Here is a 13,562-nt window from a genome sequence, read left to right on the forward strand (position 1 = left end):
TTTCTAGATGTAGACATCAATTAAGCTACCTCATATGTCCAGGGATTTTTTTTTCAAGACTGAAAGGGAAGAGGGGGAAAACGGCTTTGACGGAGGTGAATTTAAAATAAATTGCTAAATTGTTGGATTTTAGCTGATAATCCTTATTTTGCCGTATTTTAAGCCATAGTGAGCCCCCTGTCAGAACCACTGATACAAACCTAAATTCACTGATTTTAATGAGACTACATTGAAGAGAGCTTTTAAACCAATAAATGCATTTGTGGAAATGTCAGATAGTCTTTTTTGTTACTTAGGAAATGTCTTGTTTTATTAATCTTCGTCAGATTTCAGTTGCACAAGTAAACAAGAACAAAATCATGAAACCGCTTGTGTTTTTAACGAATCGATTGAATGAATAATTCAACAAACTCTTTCAAAATGCTCAACCATAGCGCCATCTACTGGCTGTGCAGGCATGGCAACTGAACAAATCAATGAATGAATCTTTTTGGTGAACTGATTCAAAAGATTCACTGAAAATCTCACTCACTTCTAGGTGATTGAATAGTGGAGATGCAGCGGCTCACGTGTCCTACATATCACCTGTGTTTGCGTATGTACAATTATGTGTGTCTATATTGGGTTATAACGTGGTGTTTCAGCACGTTTGATGAACAAAGTTCACTTAGCGTTTGAAAACAAGACGGCTTTGCGGTATTAATACCAGATGAATCCTCGGGACATCAGGCTCAGTTGACCTTATTGAGAGTGTGGCTGAGCTAGCCTTTCTTTGCCATTTAAACAAACTAAACAACATGAAGGCGTTGAACTGAGATCACAGTTACCTGACGCTCATACACGGGTCCGTCTGTCTTCTCTAAATATTTACCTCCATCTAAAAAAAAAATTGTTCGTATCAGCAGTTGCATCTGAATTGGTAACACAAAGTAAATCAATCTGATCTTGCAGAATTGAAGAAAGCTGTTAACGATTTTTGCGTCGTTAACAGATTAACTTTTGTTTTGAAGTTTCTAAATGTGTTTTAGTCTGAAGCTGCTACCAGCATGTGGCAGTATCATGATCCTGACTTTGCGATATTCCTGCTTGGTGAACTTCAGAAGCAGCAGCAGGGAAGCATCTTCTGCGACACACTTCTGCAGACAGACGGTAAGAGATCAGAGATCTTCAGTGCTGGAGATAGCCAGCTCTGGGTCTGTCTTTGGAAAGAGCTGTCAACTTTATAACTAGCACCTTGTAAACAAATCATTTTAAGACCCTGATTATGGCATTGCTATGATTTCCAAATTGGACCACAGACATAAATTAGCAGTCAGTGGCCATAGATATAAACTAATGAAAAATGTGTAATGTTTTAAATGAATTTTCTAGACTAAACTTATTTTTTCACACAAAAGCAGTTCATTCATCACACCATTGATTTTTTTTTTTTTTTTTTTTAACAAACAAATTTTTTAGTAGTGTTCAAACACTATGTAAACACAAATACATTAATAAAAGTTCCAATAATATTTTGCTTTATTTTATTTGTATTCTTTTTATCCTTTTTTTGGGGGGGGGGTTGATTTGTTTACTCTGCCATTTTTGTCATTTAAAATCGTTTCAAATTTGCATTTTAAGAGTTGAAAAAAGAGCCATTTGTTGGGGGTAATGAATCATTTGGTTTCTGAACAGTTGTTTTACACTATTTAATTTTTTCTTCAAAGAATCTATAGACTTCCGTTGCCTGTAATGTTGTATTTGACTAATATTTTTTTTCCTATGCTTTTCTTATAATTAAAAAAAAAAAAAATCTTTTCAACTCTTCAGGTGTCTGTATTCCAGCTCACAGTTGTGTGTTAGCTGCTCTAAGCCCCGTCCTGTCAAGAGTCCTTTCCACTTCCCCTGCTCCACAGGCTGGGCAAAACAGGCTTCTGAGCCTTGAGGCTGTAGGATCTCATGCCTTACTAAATCTAGTTAAGTTCCTGTACACGGGGGAAATGGAGATCAAGAGTCAGAGAGAACATGAGGAGGTAATGGCTGCTGCCTTCAGACTTGGACTTAAAAACCTTTTGGAAAGAAAGAGAGTGTGCGTGGAAAGAGGAGTTGAGGATGTTGTGAGACGTTGGACAGAGATTGGTGTACAGACAGAAGATGTGAATAGCCAGGAAAGTGAAATAGTGTCTGAGCCATTAAGGATAGAGAACAGTACTCTTCCAGTGCAAGCTTGTGGCTTATTGGAAGCTGATTTGTCCTCATTGTCATTACTTGATGAAGCTAGTCCAACTGCATGTTTTAATCGGACCAGTAATGCAACTGTTCCTTCCCTCGCTGTCGCAACAGAAGCATCTGTAATAAATCATCATAAAACAAAGGCAAATAAGAGTTGGAAAATGGCAAAGAGAGAAAGCCAATTAAACAAATTAACTCGGCAGCAAATGAATGTTTCAGGCAAAAACTTCCAGAAACTTTTAGAGGCAGATAACAGGCAAAAAAGTGCTACTGCTGACCAAAAGGAGGCCAAATTGGACCAGCTTAAAGTTAGGATAAAACTGAGGAGGAGTGGAGCTTGCTGGGAGAGCAACCTTCTCGTTTCTGTCCAAGGAGAGAGCGAGAAGAACCCAGAAGAAATGAAAGAGTGTGGACTTCAAACTCAGGTAAGGGTTTTCTTTAAATCTGAATTTATAACAAAATTTAGACAAAGCATAGATTATATTGATGTATTGAAATATACACTCACTGCACACTGTATTAGGTACACTTGTTCAATTGCTTGGTAACACAAATTGCTAATCAGCCAATCACATGGCAGCAACTCAATGCATTTAGGCATGTAGATGTGGTGAAGATGACTTGCTGAAGTTCAAACCGAGCATCAGAATGGGGAAGAAAGGGAATTTAGGTGACTTTGAACGTGGAATGGTTGTTGGTGCCAGGCTGGTCTGAGTATTTCTGATCTACTGCTGATCTACTGGGATTTTCACGCACAACCATCTCTAGGGTTTACAGAGAATGGTTCGAAAAAGAGAAAATATCCAGTGAGCGGCAGTTGTGTGGACAAAAATGCCTTGTTGATGTCAGAGGAGAATGGGCAGACTGGTTAGAGATGATAGAAAGGCAACAGCAACTCAAATAACCACTCGTTACAACCAAGGTATGCAGAATACCATCTCTGAATGCATAACACGTCGAACCCTGAAGCAGATGGGCTACAGCAGCAGAAGATTACACCGGGTGCTGCTCCTGTCAGCTAAGAACAGGAAACGGAGGCTACAATTTGCACAGGCTCCCCAAAATTGGAAAATAGAAGATTGGAAAAACGTTGCCTGGTCTGATGAGTCAAGACTCAAGATTTTTTTATTCGTCACATACACAATTATACAGAGTATAACCAGCAGTGAAATGTGAGTCAGGTCCGCTTCAAGGACAGTGCAATTGTATAGAATACAAGTGTTAAGAAAAAGAAAAGTAGAAAAAAATAAAAGATAAGAAAAAATAAGTATAAATATAAATGTGCAGGTCAGTGTTGTTGACATAAATAGTAATATAACAGGAATGTGCAAAAAAAAAAGTTGTACAGGGTATTTAAATAGCAGCAATATGAGGTAGAAAAAATTATGAATAGCTTATTGTCCATGATCAGCTCTTTAGTTTTGCTCACATTCAGACAGAGACAGTTGTCCTGGCACCATGATGTGAGTCTCTCTACCTCATCCAAGTAAGCGGTCTCATCATTGTTGGAGATGAGGTCCAGAACCATAGTATCATCAGCGAATTTGATAATAGATGTGGAGCTGTGAGAGGACACGCAGTCATGCGTGTAGAGAGAGTAGAGCACGGCACGGCACTCAGGACACAACACTGTGGGGCTCCTACGTTCAGGGTGATGGAGTTTGAGGTGAACTGGCCAACTTTCACCACTTGAGGTCTGCCGGTGAGGAAGTCTTGAATCCAGTCACAGAGTGAGGAGTTTAGGCCGAGGTCTGTGAGTTTAGAAGTCAGCTTGATGGGGACTATAGTGTTGAAAGCTGAGCTAGAGTCAATGAATAGTAGCCTTACATAATTCCCATTGTTGCTGTCCAAGTGTGTGAGGGAAGAGTGGAGGACGTGAGAGATGGCATCGTCAGTGGATCTATTTGGGCGATAGGCAAACTGAAGAGGGTCCAAAGTATCAGGGATGGAGGAGCAGATGTGGCTCTTTACAAGTCTCTCAAAAACCATGGTCCGATTTGCCAAAAGCCGGTAGTGAGCGGGCTTTGTAGGCATTCTTGAACTGAGTGTAGCAATGAGCCAGTGTGTTTGGTCCTCTAGTTGGACAGGATACATGTTGATGAAAGTTCGGCATGACCTGTCTGAGGTTAGCTTTGTTAAAGTCCCCCGCGATGATAAAGGCAGCGTCAGGATGTTTGTTAATATAGCCGCTGAGCACATCGTGAAGTTTAGACAAAGCCAAGCCAGTGTCCGCCTGTGGTGGAATGTACACAGCAGTAACAATGATCGATGAAAACTCCCGGGGCAGATAAAATGGGCGGCAAATAATGGAAAGATGTTCCAGATGAGGTGAGCAGGAACGCGACAGAATGGAGATATTCCTGGGGTCACATAATTTCTTGTTGATCATGAAACGCACTCCTCCGCCCCTGGATTTACCGGCCTCTGCTGTTCTGTCCATCCGAAAAACAGAGAAGTTATCACTTGGCATTACAGCAGTGTCCGGGAACATGGACGAAAGCCATGTTTCTGACAAACAAAGGATGTTACAGTCCCTTATGTCCCGTTGGAAACTAATCCTGGCTCTAAGATCGTCCATCTTATTCTCCAAGGATTGGACATTTGCGAGCAGAATGCTCGGAAGGGGAGGACTGTGAGCCCTTTTCCGGAGTCTATCTCGAATCCCAGCGCGTTTCCCGTGGTGTTTCTTGATCCTTCGCCTCTGGGGGTTGTTGTTTATCTCTACGTTCCGAAGAATCTCCAGAGGCCATGCTGGATTACTGGATAGAGTGTCCTGGAACAGGTTAGTGTAGCGGTTTCCCATGTCCAAAAGTGTTTCTTTGTTATAGGTGATCAGTGCCGACGTGAGATGTGTAAAAAGAGAAAGTAAAACTAAATTTAAAAAAAGTAGATAAAAACACAATCTTAGCGTAGCGACCTGGACGGCGTCCGAACAAAGCGGCGCCAGTTTCGATTTCTGCTGCAACATTCAGATGGTAGGGTCAGAATTTGGCATAAAGAACATGAAAGCATGGATCCTTGTCTCAACGGTTCAGGCTGGTGGTGGTGGTGTAGTGGTGTGGGGGATATTTTGGTTGGGCCCCTTAGTACCAATTGAACATCGTTTAAATGCCACAGCCTACCTGAGTATTGTTGCTGATCATGTCCATCCCTTTATGACTACAGTGTACCCATCTTCTGATGGCTACTTCCAGCAGGATAATGCACCATGTCACAAAGCTCAAATCATCTCAGACTGGTTTCTTGAACATGACAATGAGTTCACTTTACTCAAATGGCCTCCAGTCACCAGATCTCAATCCAATAGAGCACCTTTGAGATGTGGTGGAACGGGAGATTCGCATCATGGATGTGCAGCCAACAAATCTGCAGCAACTGCGTGATGCTATCATGTCAATATGGACCAAAATCTCTGAGGAATGTTTTCAACACCTTGTTGAATCTATGCCACGAAGAATTAAGGCAGTTCTGAAGGCAAAAGGGGGTCCAACCCGGTACTAGCAAGGTGGACCTAATAATGTGGCCAGTTTATACATCCTAAAGTCACGCATCCTGAAAACAAAAACGGATCATGTTTTCCACAAAAATATGAAGCGGAAATATTTTCTAGAATTTGCAGAATGTCTTACAGGTCTAGAGGGTTGAATAATTTTGATTGCAACAACCCTCTAGACCTGTAAGACATTCTGCTGCTGTGAGCAAAAATTTATGAAAAAAGTTCAACCAAGGCATAATTAAACTATAATAGGAAAATTATTAATACACATTTGAGTGATTCTCAGTGCGTAAAGTTAATGGAAAAAAAAAATCAAATTGGCTCTAAACATTGATGCACAAAATTATACAACGCCAACAGTTCATTTTGTAGAGAATATTTTTACTTTTAATAACCTCCAAGAAACGCTGCCCTTAATTGCCCCATTGCTTGCTTGGAAAAAGTTTTCAGATCACTGATATTCTTTCTTCAAATTCCACCAGGTATTTTAAATGAGATTTAAATCTGAAGACTGAACTGGCCACTTCATAAAAAATATTCCAGAACTCCACAGGTCTATCCAAATTAATTTTGTTAAGTAAAATCAGCCTTTTATATTCTTCTTGATCGAGAGGTGTTCAGCAAGACGTCCCAACTTGAAGGTCATGCTTGTTTGGTGTTCGTCTTGTACTCTTCGTTGATTTTAACCCCCAAACAACACATAACTGTATATATATGAGCATACACATTTGGCTGAAAATGTGTGTATGTATGTATATATATATGTATATATATATATATATATATATATATATATATATATATATATATATATATATATATATAGCAAACTGTCTATTCTATATTTTCTCTTGTTCATTTCATAATTTTATTATTTTATTTTCTGACTAAAGAGCTGCCCACCTACTGTACTTGCTGGTCAAAGTCTTGCAACTCTCACCCCACCAACGGACCTGCATATTTCACCCACCAATTCTTCCACACATGCCTCTTCAGATAAATGTCTTCGTACGCCACACCACGTTTCTGTCTCTTCCCCTTTGGAAATACCAACTATATCTTCAAGCCCTCCCCAAGCAGATGAATCTGATGAACATATTGCAAAGATGTTGGATGATATGTTGATGGATTTAAACATCTTGCCATTGATGCCAATAGACAGAAATCTGGATGAGCAAGAGCAGCTAGGTCCTCTTCAGGATTCTAAAGGTCAGCAGAGGGCTGCTGAGGCTCAAGGTGCTTGTCTTTATATGCAAAGCTGTGAGCCAGAGATGAAGGGATCTGATGTTAGCAAAACAGCAGTACCAGTTGGGTCACCAGGACAAAGAGATGAAGGTAAAGCATCATCTTGAAATGTCTTGGGTTTTTGTGCTTTAGACCATGCATGTGTAGATTCTTTATGTTGTGGTGCTCCCAGCTTTCTTTCTCATGTTTTTTGTATAACACTTACATTCATCAAACATCCAACATTCTCAGCTCCCTCTTTGACACAAAATTGCATCTCTTCTTATGCTCTGTCGTTGTTTATTTGGGAGTGCTCTTCACATGCTTACTTAACCCAAACAGCGTGTGATATGCTTGCATTAGTCTTTGGGTCAATGAAAAATAAGTGTCCATGGTAGAGAAAATAAATAAATAAAAATAAAATCTGGCTTAAAACACTAGTGCCAAGGTCTTGGAAATGTACTCTGATTTTATGTTGGTTTTCTATAGTTTCCAAAAAAAAAAGTTGAAATTGAATTAAATGTTATGTGGTGCAACCATCAAATATTATCACTTTATACTTTAAAAGGTAAACAAAACGCTGATCATGGTTTATAATTCATAAATGTTATTCTCTAATATTATTTCCTGTTTTACGATTTTTACGACCTTGACATTTTTGTTAACCTTGACATTTTTGTCCCAAAAAAATATTTTTAAGAAATATGGTTAGGGTTAATTTACTTTTTTTATATATATGTATATGTTATTGAGCACTTTATTCCTGACTTTACTCCTTGTTTTTTAGACCACTCAGGCTTTCATAATCAGTCAAGATCCAATACATTCATGAGTCAGTCTCCTGGACAGGACGACTTGAACAAAGATAAGAATCTGTCAGCTGGGGCAAGAAACTCCACTCCCTCCCTGATAGAAGATTTGTTTTTAACCCCAAAAGGCACAGCTGTCCCAGCTAACCCTTCTCCGGCCGCAGGTGAAATGCCAAGCCTTGGTATGACCAGCATACTGGACAACAGGCCAGAATTCAAACTACTACGATGCCTTTCCCCCCTTCAATCAGATAAGGGAGACAGTGATATTCCTACACAAGAACCACCACACAGACAGGACCTAGAAATGCAAAACCTTCCCTTGTGGCTTTCTGAGTCACCACTGAAATTGGACTTCCCTCTAAGCTCGATGATTGTTTCCTCCTACCCACATCCACAGCCTGACCTCATCGCCTGCCAAAATCGATTATGCCCTGACCTTGCAGAAAAGCAAGAATTGAAGACTTCCTTTTTACAAGATGATTTAATGAGTGGGAGTAGTTCAAACAGCATTCAGCATGATGTGAAAGATGCTAGTGAGCACCCAAAGCAGAGAAAGACGAGAAGACGTAGGCTTGCAACTCGAAAGTCAGAAGTGAATGGGGATACAAAGTGTCAAAAACTTGAAAATCAGGAACAGGTTCAACCGAGGATATCAAAGTGTGATGATCCCCACTGTGAAGATGTTAAGCCATCAACCTCTATTGCACGTAGAGTCAGTGCCCGAATAACCAATGCGAACAGAAAGGCAACTGCAGGTGTGAAGAGAAAAAAAGAAATTTCTTCACCTATCAGTAAGAAAATGCCTCCATCGAATACTGACAGTGAAAAACATGAAGATGTTTTACCTAAACCAAAATACACTGGTATTGTAAAACGTGGTCGTGGTAAACCAAAATACACTGGTATTGTAAAACGTGGCCGTGGTAGACCCCCTAGATCCAAAACCACTGCTGGAGCTCACTTGTGCAACAGTGCAGATAAATTGTCCACTTCAGGACAAGATTATTGTGAAGTAGAAAAAACTAAGAAAGACAGTGAGACTGAGCAGGGTAATAAGCAAGAACCAAATACACAACAGGAGAAAGACTCAACAGAAATGGAAGAAGCAGATGTTAACAGCAATTTTGGACCGACAACGCTGAATTCTCACTTAAGATATGCTGGTCAGGCTAAAGGACCAAATATCATTGATCAAATTTTCCATCAGACTCTTCCAAGTGTTGAAAGTCTCCCTTGTAGGAGTTCTCTGAAAATTGATCAGCCGCTAACATCAAGCCTGCGAGACACGTCTTTTAGCCTTCAAAAATTCCAAGGACGGAAAAGTGAAGATGAGAATAGTACATTAATGATGAATAGAAGTGAAGTGATCAATAAGGGCATTTGTGGTAAGAAAAAAGCAGAGACGTCTATGCTGATAAATGAGAATGAAGACATGGAGGTATCTGACAAGCAAGTAGGGTCACTGTTGTCTTGTGGAGATATGCTAGATAACGTGAAATGTTTGGTTAAAGACGGAGAAACTGCCACTGAGGAGAACTCAAGTGGACAAGCCAGTGTGTTACAGAATAGCGATTCCCAAAATGAGATGGGAAAAGACATTCAGGACCAAATGACTGAGATTTCTGTGCCGTTAACAGCTCAGGAGGACATAATGCAGGAAATTATGATGCCGGCTGATGATATTGATGATCATGCCAAGTCACCCACAGAGAAAGACTGTGATGTTTCTACCAATGAACTGACAGTGATGGAGGAAATAGAAATGGATTTCAGTACGAATCCTGATAGTACACTAGCAGAACATCTCGGAGATGAACAAAACCTGGAAGAGACAGTTTCTAATGAGTGTTCATTTGAGGCAACATCAGACATGGACAAAGACGTTCAGACAGCACATGGTGTTAACACCCAGGATGTTAGCTGTGTGGCTGAGAAAGGGCAGGATTTAGGTAGGAACAAAGAGGTTCAGATGACTGAAGAAACGGAAATCCTTGAGCCAAATGAGCTTGTGGAGGAAAATGCTCTGCCTTCTTCAGATGATAGGTGTTGGGAAACCACCAATGGGTGGGATGATAATGATGAAATGAATGAGGAGGGGGACCAGTACAGTGCTGGGAAGATTGATGAACAGACCCTACAGGAGAAAGATGAATTGAGTGAAGGACATATTGATGGGATTGCACATGATGCATCAAAGAGAGGTAAAATGGATAAACTTCGAATTCTAACTCAAGATTTTTGTACACTCCGTTATTAATAATCCATATTCCTGATTTCTGTTTTGTCCTCATAGCCATGACACTGAGAAACACAGAAGAAATAATAAGCAGAAATGTTCCTTCTGTCCAGACTGAAGTGTCGCTTCAGTCAAACTATCAAAGCCCCAAAGTGTGCAGCGAGAATATCTCAGCGGTGACGTCCAATACAGAATCAGCAGATGAAGAAGATATTGAAGTAGATGTTGTCGATGGGTCTGTAGAAGATCCTTTAGGGCTTTTGGCATCTAGTCAGTTTGTCACATTGGCTATTGAGTGTCTAATGGAGCAAGAGGATGAGTTGGATGCCACTGAAGAAGAGGAGGTAGATGTCACTGGAGAAGAGACGGAATGATTTTTTTTTTTATGTTCATGTTGAGAATACATGTTTAGCATTTTGAAATCAATAGCAGATGTTTGAGCCAAGTTCTTAACCCAAGGTTTAATGTATCAAATGGTGAGAAGAATTCTTTCTTTTTTTTTTTTTGTCAATTTGACATTACTTATGTGAATTAGCCTATAAATTCATTCAATTTATTTTGGATTGTCTCATACATGTATAAAGTTACATATAAAAATTATATAAATTAAAATCAATTTAAATAAGTTCATATTACACTTTTGTATGTGTGCTTTATTTAAAATATAATACGAGACTTGTAATTATTTTAGTCTGACTTTGTATCTTTATTCTTAAATTATAAATATAGCATAAAATGTGAAAATATTAAATTCCCTCGAAATATTAGGAAATTTAAAAGACTGTGGTAGTAAATATACATTATTCTATTGGCATAGAATTATCAGTTAGAAATTTTGAGAGCGTTGTTTCTATAAAATTATTATCTTTATCCAGTAATCCCAACTGGAAGTCATAGGAATTGGTAAAAAAAAAAGCGAGAATCACGATAATAGCGAAATGATAATAATAATAGTTAAATTAAGAAATAAAAAAAACTATACAATTAATAAAAGGGCTATTACGCATAACTTCCTTTAGAAATGAAGAAGCTAACTTTGAATAGAAAACTTTATTGTCAGCGGAAGTACCAATTTGCTGGATGGATAGGATCCACGTGGGTACTTCCTCTGGTCAAGCGCGCTCACTGAAGGTTAAGCAAGCTGTCAGAGCTCTTTGTTGAACGGGACCCACGCGTTGTCCGGTGGGTTTTTAGCGAGGGTGAACCGAAAGATCATCATCTTTGCAGAGATGGACCCCATGAAAGCGCAGCAGCTCGCCGCGGAGCTGGAGGTTGAAATGATGGCTGACATGTATAACCGGTATGAAGCCCACGGTGGTCTTTGTAAATATGTTACAGCATGCTTTCTGTCAGATTACTCACGTTCTCGACATCTAACGAAAGAAATATATGGACTTGTGTAGTGGGTTACGCTATCGAATAGTATATTGTCTGTAGATGCAGCTTAGTAACGTTAGTTACTACAATCGGTGGCTATCGGCAGGCTACATGTTTTGTAATGCTGCTATTATAACTTATTTAGACACCAGGCTTTGCTCAGTATCAAATTCGATTATTTAGAGCATGATAAAACTGGCCTTTTGCTTTATGCTTCATTGCTTAAGCTGTATGCACTCAAATATAGTTCAAACCATCCTGTATATAATCGTACAGCTCGAATCATGTTCACCTTCTCTGGCCTCCGTCAGAACAGATAGACCAATAATTTTGAGAATATAAAGATCTCTCAAACTGTGTTAGCCTGTGCCCTTGAGATAAGCGTCTTAGATTTGCAAGGTAACCGTTTTTGCAATTAGCAGAAGCACTTTATAGCAATTAGAAGGAAATTAGAAGTTTCCATTGCATTCATTCCTGGTGTGTAGCCTACTGTTTGTAGTAGGACTGCAATATTAATTCTGATAATGATTAATCGGTTGATTATTTCTCAGTTAATCAGATGAAAAACCGAATTTTATTTTGTGTGTATATGTATCACATCCTACAAATTGAAGGCTATGAAAACAAATCTAGTGAATGTATCTATGAAGCCTGTGCTATACATAGCAAATTTACATTTAAAGTTAAAATCACTATATTAAAAATAATGAAAAAATAAAAACATGTTAAGTGGTAAGAGGCTGAATCTGAACAGAGTAATTATATCTATACCCCATTACTGTTACTGCTCTCATAAAAATACAATTACTCTTTACAAATACAAATTATATATTTAACATATCAAAATATACAGAAATGCATTATTCTTTAGTGTAAAATGGCGAGACTGGCTGTTTTCTGGATGCTTCTGCAAATGCGATTAATCAGTAATCAGATTAGCAATTTTTTTGTTGTTGATGATTAATTGTTGCATACCTAGTATGTAGTCTCTACAAAATAATGGCATGAATTAATAAAGATTATAGTACTTGAATCATTCATGAAGATGAACATTTCTGTGTTTCAATTAGATTATACATTAAAAAATGTGTATGATCTCATTTGTCCTGTGTTTATAATTTATTTTTATTTTTTTCCTCATGCAGAATGACCAATGCATGTCACAGGAAATGTGTTCCTCCTCATTACAAGGAGGCAGAAGTTTCAAAGGGGGAAGCTGTGTGTCTGGACCGCTGTGTGGCCAAATACTTGGACTTGCATGAGAGACTTGGTCGGAAGCTCACTGAGCTCTCTGTTCAGGATGAGGAGGTGATGAGGAAGGCCGCTGCGGGCACTGGATAGACCCCCTACAGACTCTTAAGGGTGGAGCTGAAGGCCTGTGGATGGGACGAATGGGCACTGTGGACACTAAAGGGGGAAATCGGGCAGCATGCTACGGATATAAACAATATGACATGAATATGAACAATATTGTGACAAATATTGATCCACTGATAGACATGCCACTAAAAGATCAAGACTTTTGGAGGGAGGTGGGTGGGATATATTTTGCCCTACAACTCATTGATAGTTTGTTGGCATGAACATGGAATAAAGTGTTTGTCTGGGTAGGGAGATTTGTGAAGCATTGTGAAATTATGTCCCTGTGAGAACTTTTTTTATGTTGACATTGTAATTTCTGACATTCTCTGTTGTTTTACAAAATGTACCTTTACTGCGCAATAGAATTAAAATGTTTACCATTCTGTTTCTCTTCCGACTGTTTTTTTTTTTAATGAGCAAAAACTGTGCTGTGTTATTTTACAAAATTGTATTATTTAATAAAATTGTGTCAGGATGGCTACCTGACAGTTGATGTTTAATGTTTAAAGTTGATTAATATAATGTCTCAGCTTCCCAGAGACAATTTTAATGAGCTGACAGCATGTTAACAGCAACCAATGGACTGTCGGTATGCTAAAAAAATTATTTTCAGGGAGAAGACTCGCTTAAATTCATCTTCTTAAGGAACTACTTATGTAACAAATTTTCAACGAGATGTTTCCTGTTCGGTTTTGGTCACCATAAACTGACATTTGTATGGAAAACAGCTGCTTGAAGATTCTTCATGGGGAAAAAAAACAGCATACAGTTTTGGAACAACATAAGTATTAACAAAATGTTTATTTTGGGGGGTAAACCATTCATAATGGTAATTCTTCTATTT

General features: G+C 38.8%; 1 protein-coding gene across 1 annotated transcript; it reads left to right on the forward strand.

The window, feature by feature from the left end:
* The first annotated feature begins 11,031 nt into the window (after positions 1–11,031).
* Positions 11,032–13,439, forward strand: LOC306872055 (mitochondrial import inner membrane translocase subunit Tim10). The gene is made up of 2 exons (XM_079420397.1): positions 11,032–11,279; positions 12,502–13,439. Exons 1-2 carry the CDS (start codon positions 11,209–11,211, stop codon positions 12,695–12,697), a joined length of 267 nt encoding a protein of 88 aa, XP_079276523.1. The 5' UTR covers positions 11,032–11,208; the 3' UTR covers positions 12,698–13,439.
* The last annotated feature ends 123 nt before the right edge of the window (positions 13,440–13,562 follow it).

This window comes from Barbus barbus, assembly GCF_936440315.1.
Source record: "Barbus barbus genome assembly, chromosome: 7".
Taxonomy (NCBI): Eukaryota; Metazoa; Chordata; class Actinopteri; order Cypriniformes; family Cyprinidae; genus Barbus; species Barbus barbus.